Source organism: Branchiostoma floridae, chromosome 10 (assembly GCF_000003815.2).
Source record: "Branchiostoma floridae strain S238N-H82 chromosome 10, Bfl_VNyyK, whole genome shotgun sequence".
Lineage (NCBI taxonomy): Eukaryota > Metazoa > Chordata > Leptocardii > Amphioxiformes > Branchiostomatidae > Branchiostoma > Branchiostoma floridae.
Window position 1 is genome coordinate 23,117,488 of NC_049988.1, and position 14,405 is coordinate 23,131,892.

General features: G+C 42.8%; 1 protein-coding gene and 1 long non-coding RNA gene across 2 annotated transcripts in view; both read left to right on the forward strand.

Moving 5' to 3' along the window:
- LOC118424264 overlaps positions 1 to 2,714 on the forward strand; it is a 5,914-nt gene extending 3,200 nt beyond the window's left edge. Inside the window, exons 2-3 of the long non-coding RNA XR_004832185.1 lie at positions 497 to 644; positions 1,193 to 2,714. This is a non-coding gene — a long non-coding RNA (uncharacterized LOC118424264). The remainder of the gene's footprint in view (positions 1 to 496; positions 645 to 1,192) is intronic.
- Positions 1 to 6,495, forward strand: part of LOC118424262 (gastrula zinc finger protein XlCGF57.1-like) — an 18,452-nt gene extending 11,957 nt beyond the window's left edge. Inside the window, exon 2 of the mRNA XM_035832806.1 lies at positions 4,912 to 6,495. Within this exon, the coding sequence (XP_035688699.1) occupies positions 4,931 to 6,163 (1,233 nt within the window). The 5' untranslated portion in view covers positions 4,912 to 4,930 and the 3' untranslated portion in view covers positions 6,164 to 6,495. The remainder of the gene's footprint in view (positions 1 to 4,911) is intronic.
- The last annotated feature ends 7,910 nt before the right edge of the window (positions 6,496 to 14,405 follow it).

Genomic DNA, 14,405 nt, shown 5'->3' on the forward strand with positions numbered 1-14,405 from the left:
TAAGTCTGTTAGGTTGACGATATTTTCGCGAACAGAACATCTGGGTAAACAATCAACAGTAGTTCCGAATCGGTAATAATGATCTGGGTGAAACCCACCTTCATATTTTCGCTGGCACGATGTTGGTCCTGGAGTTGTTCTGTGGCTTCCTCTGGTTAGCTATTAGGTCGGCGGTTTGTTCAAAGCGACCAGTTCTCCTCGGCCAGGCGTGACTTGTCAACCACCTGTCGCTTCATCTCATCTCCGCTCTTCGTCGTCCCTTTTTTTCATGATCATCCTACTCCTGGTTTCAACAAATCCTACAGCCCTGACCTCACGTCTGCCGTTTTTGTCGGGAAAGTCGGAAAATAAGAGTCCGGTCCAGTTTCGATGATTTCGACAGGGATTTGAATATCGTTTATCGAATATCGTCCCTTTCCCTCGTCTCCACTATGGAATAACCCATGGTTGCTGAGCAATGACATTCACTGCCTAGTGTTCATATTGTGTAATGCAGATGAAAGGCCAAGCCAAGCTGACTCCCAGCCAAGCAGTCATTTCGCTGCCAGACAGAGAGGAAAAAAGCCACGCCACGGGTCTTGAGCTGGTCTCTGATGATCAATAACACCTGCTGCCACGAAGTCAACACACTCCCTTTCACTTCGGTAAGTAACTCAGCTTCCACTTCTGCGTAGCGAAGAGGATCTTAGAAAAGTTCCTTTGTCTGGTTTGATCAGAGCCAGGTATACAAATTAGTAGTTTATCAAAGATTATCAAATTGTTAGCTTCGTACTTTTTTTTAATTTGTACGTAAATGCACTTGACCTGTTCTTTTTGTCAGTAAAGATTATCAAATTGTTAGCTTCGTACTTTTTTTCTTGTGGTATGCAGTGTCCGGATATCAACGTCGTTTGGGTTGTCTCCCGAGGATTGCGTCCCAGATTTCGGACATTGTGTGTAACAGTAGAACACAATAGGGCTACGGAACTGCTAAACTGTAATGATATATCTCATTTTCAAAACAGATATGTATTCAATTTGATTCCTTCTAAAGGGATATATTATTACATTTCTTATTATTCTTACTCTATTTCTTATAATTCTTATTCTTATTCAAAAGCGAAGTATCATTTTGAAATAGCTTGGATATTTCAATCGGCTAGAGCGTTCAAGTTGATATACGTGTGCATGTTCTCTCTCAATCTCTGCACAGGTCGGGCAAGAGAGATAAACACGGGCAAGACCGACTCCTCCCGCCGCAACGGACGTCGCTGATGGCTTGCGCTGGAAGACGAGCTGTATCACTGTGGGGAAGGACGCCCGTATGCAAATTGCAACAACGGGACCAAGGCTGGGAGCCATGCAAAATCCGGAACAACGTCGCCCTAAGGAGCAAGGCCATGACAGGAAAATGCCAGACCGGAGCAGAGCCGCGTACAGCCAAGATTGCGCTGCTAAAACTATGGAAATACTGACGCCAGTTTATGGACTGATGTACACGTATTGTCTGCATTACTAGTATTTGACTTTACAGACACAAATACGTATTGTCTAGTCTATTATGTGTATCAAAGAATATACAAGTAATGTAATTGACTCAGACGACGACGGTCCAAATCAAACCATGTGCGGATTTACGAATGGTGGAAATCCCATACAGACGCACGTACGGTCTCATTGATGAGTTTTTAACTGCATTGGGAGTAATGGCATGCAAAAATACGTGTTTCACATGGGCGCGTACAAAATGAACGCACTTGAAATATGTTTATTCTATTTATTCTTTGTTGCGCTCATTTACGTTTTATCTTGTAAAAAATTTACAACAGCTAAACATTCAGTCTTATATGACAATTAGAACATGCATGAAGTTAGTACACACCGCAACGGGGACTGCACAACTCAGAACTGTGTGCCTCCGACCCAGACCGCAGCTACCGAACATTGCCTGCTAATTTCTTGAAGTAGAAAGAAACTTTCACCAATCTAACGTTAGAGATCAGTTGGGCTGGATAAAAGGAAAATTCTCATCGCTAAAAAAACACCTCCGTGCAGCCGCTTACTTTTTTGGGCCGTAATTTGGAGTAATACATCAACGGGACCTTACAAATATTATGTATGCAAGCTCATGTTGCATTTCAGTCCGTCACTTGCAACAAGCTAGATACAACGCAATGGTTGCTGTATGTACCGGCATGTATTAGTCTATATTGTGCCATGATTATTATTCTCAGACGGTTTCCGGTAATTCGTTAAATTTGATAATGTGAACTGCAACAGACCGAGATAAAGTACTAGTAACCAATGTTGTGTGATGTGAGCGGACAGCTGTGTAACTGTCTGTCAGGTAAGACAGAATATAAAGACGAGAGATTTATTTCTAAGGCAATTCAGGAGAGCAACAGACCGAGTGACATAGCATTATGACGTCGCAGTTAGTATTCGTTCAAAGTCTCCCGTGCCCAGTGTACGGAAATCCCTATCTCTGTGTCATTTCTTTATCGTTAACGTGGTCGTCTTCAAATCAGAATCCAAAAGAATTAGTTACATGTCCAAGAATACCATTGTTTATCAGAGGAAGAAAATCGTTGTCAGAAACATCGGTAAACATTTATTTTAATTCTGAATCATTTACCATATCAAATTCTACTTTGTTGAATTCCAAAACCGCCCTGTCAAGGCATATCATTACATATTGTAAGAAGCAAAACTTAATATACAAAAATGAACAGCTATGACTCATATAACATTTTAATCTCATGCAAAACCACTACCTCACCACAACACTGACTGACCATCATTGTTGTGCGGCTGTCGTCGCTACTATGGAATGTCTTTCCGACAAGTCCACAAGTCCACAAAGCTCACAACATTAAAGAGCATCGTTAATACATCAAGATCGCATATAAAACCACCATCCCATTGTTGTTGTTTTGTTGTCTTTGTTTAAAACAGACTAATCATCTGTTGTGCGGCTGTCGTCCCTACATGTCTTTCCGACAAGTCCGTCACAACAAGTTCACAACGTTCCACAGCATCGTTACCACCATCCCATTGTTGTTGTTTTGTTGTCCTTGTTTAAAACAGACTAATCATCTGTTGTGCGGCTGTCGTCCCTACTGGTCTTTCCGACAAGTCCGTCACAACAAGTTCACAACGTTCCACAGCATCGTTACCACCATCCCATTGTTGTTGTTTTGTTGTCCTTGTTTAAAACAGACTAATCATCTGTTGTGCGGCTGTCGTCCCTACATGTCTTTCCGACAAGTCCGTCACAGCAAGTTCACATATTCCACAGCATCGTTAACACATCAAAATCGCATATAAAACCACCATCCCATGGCCATTGTTGTTGTTCTTTTGTTGTCCTTCCTTAAAACCGACTAATCATCTGTTGTGCGGCTGTCGTCCCTACATGTCTTTCCGACAAGTCCGTCACAGCAAGTTCACATATTCCACAGCATCGTTAACACATCAAAATCGCATATAAACCACCATCCCATGGCCATTGTTGTTGTTGTTTTGTTGTCCTTGTTTAATACAGACTAATCATCTGTTGTGCGGCTGTCGTCCCTACATGTCTTTCCGACAAGTCCGTCACAACAAGTTCACAATATACCACAGCACCGTTAACACATCAAAATCGCATAATTAACAACCATCTCATTGTTGTTGTTTTGTTGTCCTTGTTACAAACAAACCGTGAAACTGTGGTGCCTATATCTTCCGACAAGCCCGCAACAACAAGCTCAAAACATAACCACAGCTTCCCCAAGATGCCTCAATCCCAACATGCCTCACACAACATGGCACCAACTTTCCCGGCATGCCTCACTCCCAGCATGCCTCACTCCCAGCATGCCTCACTCCCTTGACATCATCCAACATGGCGGCGCCCTATAATACAACATGGCGGCGCCCTACTCCGCTAACGAAAACAAAACAGGTTGTGCTATCGCAAACCTGTAATAATGGGTAAGCAGGCATCAATTGACCTTTACCCCACAGTACCAGTCACCTTTCACCCCTTGCTGCTCCAGACAGACGCTTGCAGGAGGATTGTGCGGAGGTCATCACTGGAAGTAGGTAAGAACAAGATATACATACAGCCTGACTGCTTTATCATGGACTATAGGGGGTAGAGGTCATTTATATGGTATGTGGGCTACATTAGACAGAAATGCAAAACTTTTCGGGGTGACGAAAATGGGAGTGGGGAGGGGGGCATCTTTACTCTCACGAAACAAAGGAAAACACACTGTTTTCGCTCCGTTTCGTCTACTTCTTCTTCTCCAAACAAATAATGAACTAGCCAGACAGCTATTACCATGGGTATCTTCGTCTCCAAAATGATTACGTAAATGAACTTGCAAGACCGCTGTCGCCATGGCAACTGAAGGTGTAGCAGGCACCCTGTGGTGCTCGGTTACTTGTAGCAAGTATCATGACAAAGCTCGAGGGGCTGGATTAGGAAATTATGTGTTTGTGTAAGACTTAACAGGCGCCCGATAAATCTACTCAAGATACCACTGGGGTCATTTAGGTCATTGGGAGAGTCCACTGTAATATGGGTAGAACTTTTATGACGGGTGATTTCTTATGATCTGTAGGCAACCAGAAAAGACTTGGCCAAGTTGGGGCTAAAATGACCGAGCTGCAAACTTTGTGACAATAGAAAAGGAAAAAAAAAATGATAACTTAGCCTTCATGAAAATAAATTGCCATCGTATCGTCTTCATCACTTCCTAAAAGGACCTCCTAGCTTCCTGTCATTTTAGGGAATGTGAGCATATATATATATTACTAGTAAATAGGAAGCATGTACATTTGTAATTGCAAAAGACAACAAACGGAAAACTAGGCTAGACCATGTGAAAGTACATTTTTCGTTTGCTTGCGTTTTTTTATTCTTTTCTGATATTTTTCCATTAGGTTCAACAAACAAACAAACATGGCAGAGGCATGTGATGGGTATCCTACTGTTGTTCCCCCGAACTTCGGTGATGGGTCTCCGACTGGAGTTTTTTGTGACCAGCCAACATCAGGCAGAGCGAGATTGGTCAGACAACCGAAATCAAACACCAATGAGAAGCCCTACATGTGTAGGGAGTGTGGGTACAGAGCAGCTGTGAAGTCTCATTTATCCCAACACATGAGAACACACACAGGGGACAAACCATTCAAGTGTGACCAGTGTGACTATTCTGCTGCACAAAAATCCAGTTTGGACCTACATCTAGCCAAACACACTGGTGATAAGCCCTACATGTGTGGGGAGTGTGGGTACAGAACGGCTAAGAGGTCTCATTTAGCCAACCATATGAGAACTCATACAGGGGACAAACCATTCAAGTGTGACCAGTGTGACTATTCTACTGCATATAAACCCAACTTGGACAGACATCTATCCAAGCACACTGGTGATAAGCCTTACATGTGTGAGGAGTGTGGCTACAGGGCAGCTGAGAAGTCTGCCTTAGTGAAACATGTGAGAACGCACACAGGCGAAAAGCCCTACAAGTGTGACCAGTGTTACTATTCTGCTGCACAAAGATGCAGTTTGGACCAACATCTAGCCCATCACACTGGTGATAAGCCCTACATGTGTGGGGAGTGTGGGTACAGGACAGCTAAGAAGTCTTACCTATCCCGACATATGAGAAGTCATACTGGTGACAAACCCTACAAATGTGACCAGTGTGACTATTCTGCAGCTGAAAAGTCTACCCTATCCAATCATATGAGAACCCATACAGGAGAGAAACCCTACAAGTGTGACCAGTGTGACTATTCTGCTTCACGAAAATCCAGTTTGGACCTACATCTAGCCAAACACACCGGTGACAAACCCTACATGTGCGGGGAGTGTGGGTACAGGGCAGCTCGGAAATCTACCTTATCCAAACTTATTAGAACTCAAACAGGGGAAAAGCCCTACAAATGTGACCAGTGTAACTATTCTGCTGCACGAAAAGACAGTTTGGACCTACATCTAGCCAAACACAGTGGTAACAAACCCTACATCTGTGGGGAGTGTGGGTTCAAGACAGCTAAGAAGTCTCATTTAGCCGAACATATAAAAACACATACTGGTGAAACACCCTACAAGTGTGACCAGTGTGACTATTCTGCAGCTAGGAAATCCAACTTGGACAGTCATCTAGCAAAGCACTCTGGTGATTAGCCCTACATGTGTGGGGAGTGTGGGTACAGGGCAGCTCAGAAGTCTCACATGTCCCAGCATATGAAAACGCACACAGGTGAAAAACCCTACAAGTGTGACCAGTGTGACTATTCTGCTGCACAGAAATCTACATTGGACAACCATTGTAAAACACACCGATGAAAAACACTTAAGTCTCCAGACTACTACTACTGGTTCCGCTGTCGCCATGGAGACACATGGTAAAAAACAACAATGTGACAGTACCACAACATACTTATGATGCTCGGACACCGCTACTCCAATCTGAGAAACATGTTACACTAGAGATTTTAATACCAGTTATGATTTCAAACGAGAATTCAATGGAATGTTCTCGAATCACGTTCGAGAACATTCCATGTCAAGTAATTACGTCACAATAGGTTTAGTTCGATTTGCACTGTATAGGTCATATCGCACCGAGTAACGTTAGTATATTTCATTTTGCACTGATGAAGGTGACAGACAGTCACCGAAACGTCTGCAGAAGAATAAAAAGAGGTTGTGAAACGAAGAAGACTGTTCGACTACTTAGACATGATTGTGAGAGTTCGGGCATTTTCAGACCACAAATATCAGCCATGGCTCCTATCTCACTGGCAAATGACCTTAAATTTGGTATGAGAGTACCTCTCACATATGATCACCAAATTTATGGCATTTACAACTTAAATCTATCTATTTGGGATTTAATTCGTGCTATTTTCAACCCAAACATTATCTCTTTAGCTCTTATGTCACTATTACAGTGAAATGCCCTGAAATTTGGTGTTGGGGTGCCTACAAAAATATGCACACAGGATGTCATTCAGATTGGTGACATTCAACTTCAAATTATTCCTTTGAAGATTTAAGGCTATTTTTAGACCATAAATATGTAATTTTGCCTCCCATGATATCGTAATGGTCTTAAGTTTGTTAGTAAAGTACCTATAGGAGTTATGTCCTCACAATCGTTTACATGTTTGGTATATTCTACTTCCAAATGGTTTATTTTGGCATTTGTTTTTGATGAAATGTATTTTCAATAATGTCCATGAGAGCAAAGCTACCTTTCCCTTATAAAGGTTTAGCGTTCGCACAAGGAATAGAAAACCTATTGTAAGCTCCTCACAGTTCAGCCCTGGCTGCGAATAAAGAGCACCCCCCCCTCCCCCTCATAACAATTGCAATAACAAAAAGGAGTTATTTGGAAGATTCCATTTTCACTCGCTCTTTGCAAGAGTCCACTTTTCATGGAGATCAAATTGGGAATTCTATATTGGATAGAATTGATATAATAAGAATCTGTTTTGAAATAACTACTAGTACAGTCAAATCTGTCCAAGACGACCACCCGAGGGACCGGGAAAAACTGGTCGATTTGGGCAGGTGGTTGCTGAGAAGAGTATCGACTCAAAACATGCCTGATGCAAAGTATGAATGGTTATCAACAGAAATCGATGAAAACGTCAATTTTGAAAATGATGCGGTCGTTATGGGTTCCAATTTGGGCCGGTCGCGGTCGCGTTGGCTTACGTCAATGGGGAAAAAATTGGGACCGAGAAAAAAGCGGTCGAAATGGCCAGGTGGTTGCTGAGAAGAGGTGGTCGCTCGGGCAGGTTTGACTGTACCTGTATTAAAGGAACATACCATTCAAACACGAGGGGGTATAGAACATATGTGTAATAGACCATTTCTACCCAAAGGAAGGGATAGAGAGTGAAATCTACTCTTTCATCAACAAACAATCACCATTATTATTATCATTATGATGATGATGATGTCAGTACCCAAAGTGTTGGGCGAGGATTATATTACATGTAATAGTTTAAATGGGTTTTGCTTGATGTTTCACACCCTCCCAGCACATATTACCGATTTTTCCCAGAAAATTAGTCTGCCTCTTGCAGAGCAACACAATGCCATTCGCACCATCTAACGCCAAATGACTCCTCCGGGTAAAAGCAAGTGTGATCTTACGTCATCAGACTAATCAAAGTATGTGTTTTTTTAACTCAATGGTCACCACGTAACAAGGCCATGAAGGCCACTCAAGGTTACGGGTTACATGATTAGAACTGTACCAGCAACTCTTCGCCCTAGGTCAGAAACATCATGATTGAGACCAGCCCAATTGCTCACTATGAGTGAGGACTAACTGACCCAATGTGAATGTTGCTCAACACTGCACAGAACGTTCAACATGTACGAGCAAGCAGAGCCGGTCAAAGTGCAAGCGCTCTCTCTGTCTCTGTCTCTGCCTCTGTCTCTCTCCCTCTCTCTCCCTCTCTCTCCCTCTCTCTCTCTCTCTCTCTCTCCCCCCCCCCCCCCTCTCTCTCTCTCTCTCTCTCTCTCTCTCTCTCACGTGGGTCGTGTGGGCTAAACCACCAACTCGCCCGGGTACGGTGAATCGAGCCGAGATGCAACTTCTTTTCTCCAGAAAATTAGTCTGCCTCTCGCAGAAAAACAACATGTCATCTTCAGCACGTCATAACGCGCCATCTCTCCAAATATGGGCAAACCTATCCTCACATTTCCAGACTTATCAAGGCATTATTGTCCATATTCATGCACATTGACGTTGGCTGCTGTACAGTTCCCTTGTTGTCTGTACAGTGCGGTCATGTACGAGCAAGCAGAGCCGGTCCGGTCCCCTTTCTCTCGCCCTGACAGCGGTCAAACAAACGGGCCTCCGGCCCAACCCCCTCCTGTCCATCAAGGTGTTTCCCGCGGGCGTGTTCGCCATGGCAACGGCGCTTCTGACAATTTGCAAGATGACCAAGAAGCGTCTTCACACACGTACGAAGAAGCGGAGGCGGTGAAACGTTACGAAACGTACACGTCAGCAGGTACCCGATGTTTTGTAGCCTGCAATATTAGGTGCAAATTTGTATCATCGGGAAACAATTTTCTGTGCGAGATGATCCATTGATATTGATGACCTTGAATTTAGATTTTTATCTAAATTTTTTCTACCTTCGATATACGTATAGAGTGATAATTGGATACCGACAACGAGGAACGAGTTATCATAGTGATTGGCACGTTTGAATGAAATTCACAATATGCAGTCTGTACACTGTTCCCGCAATGAAAACTTTGAACCTTGCCATTGTGTTATGTTCTTCATGTTGACATATTGACTTTTTGAGTTGATCTTGAGCTCAATATTTTTTCTCGCAGACCGCACGTACCCGGGTGGAGCAAGCCGTGGTGCTCTCTGTAGCTTCATCCGCTCCCACCGCAGCTGCATCGCCGCCGGTATTGCCGTACTGATCGCTGTGGGAGTCGCCCCTTTGACGTTCATCAATAAAGAGGTAAACACTCTAGTTTTAACACAGTTTGTCTTGTTAATTTACTCGCATGGCTAACAAAAGAGAATGGCTGACAAAAGAGAACGTGTCTAAGTTGTGTTCCCATAAGCTATTCTAAGGTTTACTATTCTGACGTACATTTTTAGGCAATATCTCAACTGTACACCACTGTGGACGACTTGAAGCGCGACCGAGACGACATGCGCCAACTGTCCACCACTGTTGACGCCTTGAAGCGCGACCAAGACGACATGCGCCAACTGTCCAAAACTGTTGACGCCTTGAAGCGCGACCGAGACGACATGCGCCAACTGTCCGCCACCGTTGACGCCTTGAAGCGTGACCAAGACGACATGCGCCAACTGTACAATACTTTTGAAGCCTTGAAGTGCGACCAAGACGACATGTCCACCACTGTTGATGCCTTGAAGCGCGACCTGGACAGCGAGCGCATCCGAGTCACTGCCTTGGAGCAGCGTCTGCAAGAAATGCGTAAGATGCCAGTTTATTTGGGTTTTAGTTGTTGTATTTTAGATTGTGAAATTAAAAATATCATTTGTATAAAAACAGGAACATTTGTGACATTATTAGTATGAAAGAAATAATATGTGGCATTGATTATGACATGAGATGAAATATCTTGTTAATGATTTTATTTAATACTGTTTTGCTGTTTTATGCTAGTGTTCTGTAGAAGCACATCTGATAAATTTCTATGACTAGATTTGAATTGTTTTTTTTATGTCTATACGTTAGTCTGATGTTGATGTAAAACTTGTTTTCCAGAATCTTGTCCTACAGAAAGTTCGTTCCTTAACGAAATGAGTAAGACGTCAGGTAATTTGGTTTTCCGTTCTTGTTATTTATGTTGTCAAGTTTTTTTTATTACTCTTTTACTGTTTTGATGGTGTTTTGAAGAAACATATGTACTGAATTGTTGCTCCCATCTGGTGTTATTGTTAAACTTGTTTTCTAGCATCTTGTCCTAAAGGTTACACAGAGTTCCGTGGAATCTGCTACAAGGCCTTCAACGCAGAGAAGACCTTCAGCGAAGCGGCCGCGGCCTGTGATGAAGACGGCGGCAACCTCGCCATGCCCCGAGACGCTGGGACCAACGACTTCCTGATCTCCCTGCACAATGCATTGAACGCCCGGGATGACTTCTGGTTCGGCCTGCACGATCAGCGCGAGGAGGGAAGCTTTGAGTGGGTGGATGGTTCTTCACTTGGAACGTACAGCAACTGGGCTCCGGGACAATCGGCCAACTATTGGGTCAACGCGGATTGCGCTGCATACTCTGTATCCTGGAAGGACAAGTGGGCCGACTACTCATGCTACAACACGTTTCCCTTCATCTGCCAGGCTGTCCCAGGTAGATCTTATAACCCTACCCTTTCCTGAAACACATCTTTCTAGTTCACATGGCACAGCTTAAGTCTCCATCAGACTAATTACGTTAGACCATTGATAACGCATCACTCAATATCTTATCTCTGATGTTTGTTTTCAGGTCGTCCCTAGGTGACAGGCTATCTCCACCACTGTAAACCGGCCCTCCGGACATCTGCAATAAAGATACTAGCCAGTAAAACGATTTGGTTTGGCCGTATGACGTTCAATTTCTGTTTTGGCGGAGTTTCCTACAAAACGATGAACTGACAGCACAGACAAACCGTAATCGCTTAAAAAGCTTCACTCAAGACATGACGGCAGCCCGGCTCTCTGGACATGTCCAGTAAAAAAATTAATCTACGAGTCACTAAAATGTTATAATGTAACAATGGGCCCAAACAGAACTTTGTTTACAAGTTTGTTGAGTTAAAATAACGCACGAGAAAGAGTGAATACACACCAAAGCAATTAATCAGCACTAAGTACAATTTAGACACGCCTCACTTCTCATATATATTTCAGAGAATGTACGCAAATTTTTGGCACGTAGCCAAAAGGTTTCACTTTAGAAACATTCTAGAAGTAGAAAGCTCCTGATCAAATCCATTATTTTTTTCTTTACATAGATTTCAGCTTTGCTAATAATCATATATCTTACTCCAGGTTCTTGTTTAGATTGTGGATTGTTTTACATATGGATAAAGCAATGGGCCCCAAACAACACGTTGTTTTACAAGTTTGTTGAGGAGTAAAATAACACCTGAAAAAGAGTGAATGCCATGATGCACATTCTCATATGTATTGCAGAGAATGTACCCATATATTTTTGCACGTAGCCAGAAGGTTTTGTTTTACATAGGGAAGTCTAGAAAGTGAAAAGATTGTGGTTTGGCAGTGTCAAATGCATTAATACTTCTAAATCAAAGTTTCCTAAAAAAAGGTAACACAGACAAAATGCAAGCGCTTAAAACTTGCAACTTCATTGTTTTCACAGTAGACTGACTACTTTTTGTTGTTGTAGTAAACGAGAAAAATGCATATTTCCATAACAACCTAGTACTTATCGATAGAAGCTCCTTTAACAAATCTGGAAAACTGTGCTCATGTGAGCCTGAAACACTGATAAAACCACATTGGTGAAGCCGATCTGTACATGTGTGACACTAAATAAAAGTTACCAACAGGAACTGTGGCTCCGGCTGTCTTACTGAGGGGTGACTGTGGTGAGAAAGATGTCGGTTAGCGCGAGGATCAGTCCGTTCCGTATATAATAATTGTCCATCGTTTTGACACTGACAATTAAAATGTTGTACCCAAAACTGTGTTCCATTCATGGCGTCTTTTTCTTAACCAAGGCAGCCCGGACACACGTAAGTCCTGTTTTAGAACAAATCCTACATTCTTGTCCTTCCATCTGGAGGTTGCTTATTTTGCTTCAAAAGATGCTGTAGCAAAACTCCAGCCAGCAAACGGCTCCATCTGGCGTCCAAGGTTATATTGCACCGTTAGGTAATCCCTACACTTGACAGCATTTTGACATGAAAATAGAATCTATAAATAGACAAGCAAATAAAACAATGTTGCATTTATTCAACATATGTGTGACAGACTAAATTGATAAAATTTCACCCTGTAATTTTTATCAATTGATCGCAAACATTATTCCTTCCTGTAGCGCTCACTAGACGAAAAGACCTAATATGTAGACGTATGCTGACGGACTCCAATTTGCAACACCTGACGGATGCTGACAAATGCTGACAAATGCTGACGGATCCCCAAATCAATCACGGATCCCAAAAAATGACGGATCCCACTTACATCCGCAACGCATTCGTAGGTATCCGTAACTCGCGGTGTATACAAACACGGAACCCGTATTCTTACGTACTTCGCGACGGATGCTAACACTGCATCCGTATGGATACCTCCGAAATCATGGACGCTATACGCATACGTAAAGCATTCGTTGGTATCCATAGGTCACTAGCGGATTTAAACAGTGCATTCGTTTGGATACTTACTTTTAATGTAAACAAAAGCATACGTGGTCAGGATTCTTGTTTATCAGCAAAAACTCTTCAGATGCAGACGTATACGAATTTGCAACATCTTGACGAATGCTAACGGATTCCCAAGATTACCAAAAATCACGGATCCCATGCACATCAGTAACGCATTTGTTGGTATTCGTCACTCGCTGTGGATGCAAACACGGAATTCGTATGCTTACGTACTTGGCTAACACAGCATCCGTAAGGATTCTTACTTTTTACGTATGCGTGGCTAGCACTCTTGTTTTTGCGCAAAATATCATTTTTTTAGAATGGTTATATCTTCCCCTCTTTTTGTACCTCGGATACCACAGTTTGTAACGTCAATACAAGTAAGACAATCCACGTTACGCTAGATACCAGAATACTCGGATTCGTAAGGATGCGAAATGGTTTTTTTCTGCATTCGTGGCAAGATTACCAACAATGCACTGCTCCAGTGGATTGCTCCAGTGGAGGGGATTCCATTGGAGCAGTGCATTGTTGGTAATCTTAAATATGCGACTCTGTATTTTTTTGCATCCGTACATTGGGGCGGTGTATTGTGGGTAATCCAATCGTTGTCTCTCTGACCAATCAGACTGCACATCAGTCAGTTTAAAAATAAAGCGGAGATAGTCAGCGTTGTCCGTGAGGACCGCAATCTTTTTGTACCTCAAACTTTGAGTTTTGAAACGTTGAACTCGGGATATGGATTTGTACACACGTGTGTGAACTTCTGAAGTAGGGTGATGTTGAGGCGGTGACCAAACTCAAGTGGCAGTCGACGGACGGGACGACGAGGGACTGAAACAGCCAGCCCTGTTTTGTAGTTCGGGGTCCTGGAGCTATTTTACATCACTGTCCTGCCGCAGGGATCTCACGGCGAGGTATGTTTTATACAATGATTGTTTCCAAACAATACCCGCTTTGAATTCGTCTTTGTGACTACATTCCTTGTTGGCTAGTAGTTAGTAGCGCTTTTGGTATGCTTGGGCTGAACAGAAACTTATCAGAAAACGACATAACGGAGCCTTACAAAACACAAGTCACAAGCATGATACTTGCTGAGTAACTGTTGACTTATTTGGGAAAAATTTGAATCATCATCAAAACAGTACTTGTATACACATATGTTTGTCTCAAGCCTGGAATTTATTCGCATAGGAACATTCTGTTCCAACGGTGTTTACGTGTTTGTTTATATGCGACGTCTCGTACACAATGCAAAGTCCGGCCGGGGAAGCAGATCACACCTTGTCACTAATTATGCAACGCTAGACTGATTCTGCCGCGCCCTCCCGGGGGACTTTTTTGGTATGATAATGCGGAATGTAACGGCGATACCACAATCAGATGCATTTGTTCCTGTTGTATAACAAGCCAATCACCATTTCTTTTCATATACATCCTAATAACTTTGACGGACGCATCCATCAAACATCTATCTCAAAATTTGATGGGATTATTCTTTCTCTTTTTCAGAAGGCGGGTCGACAT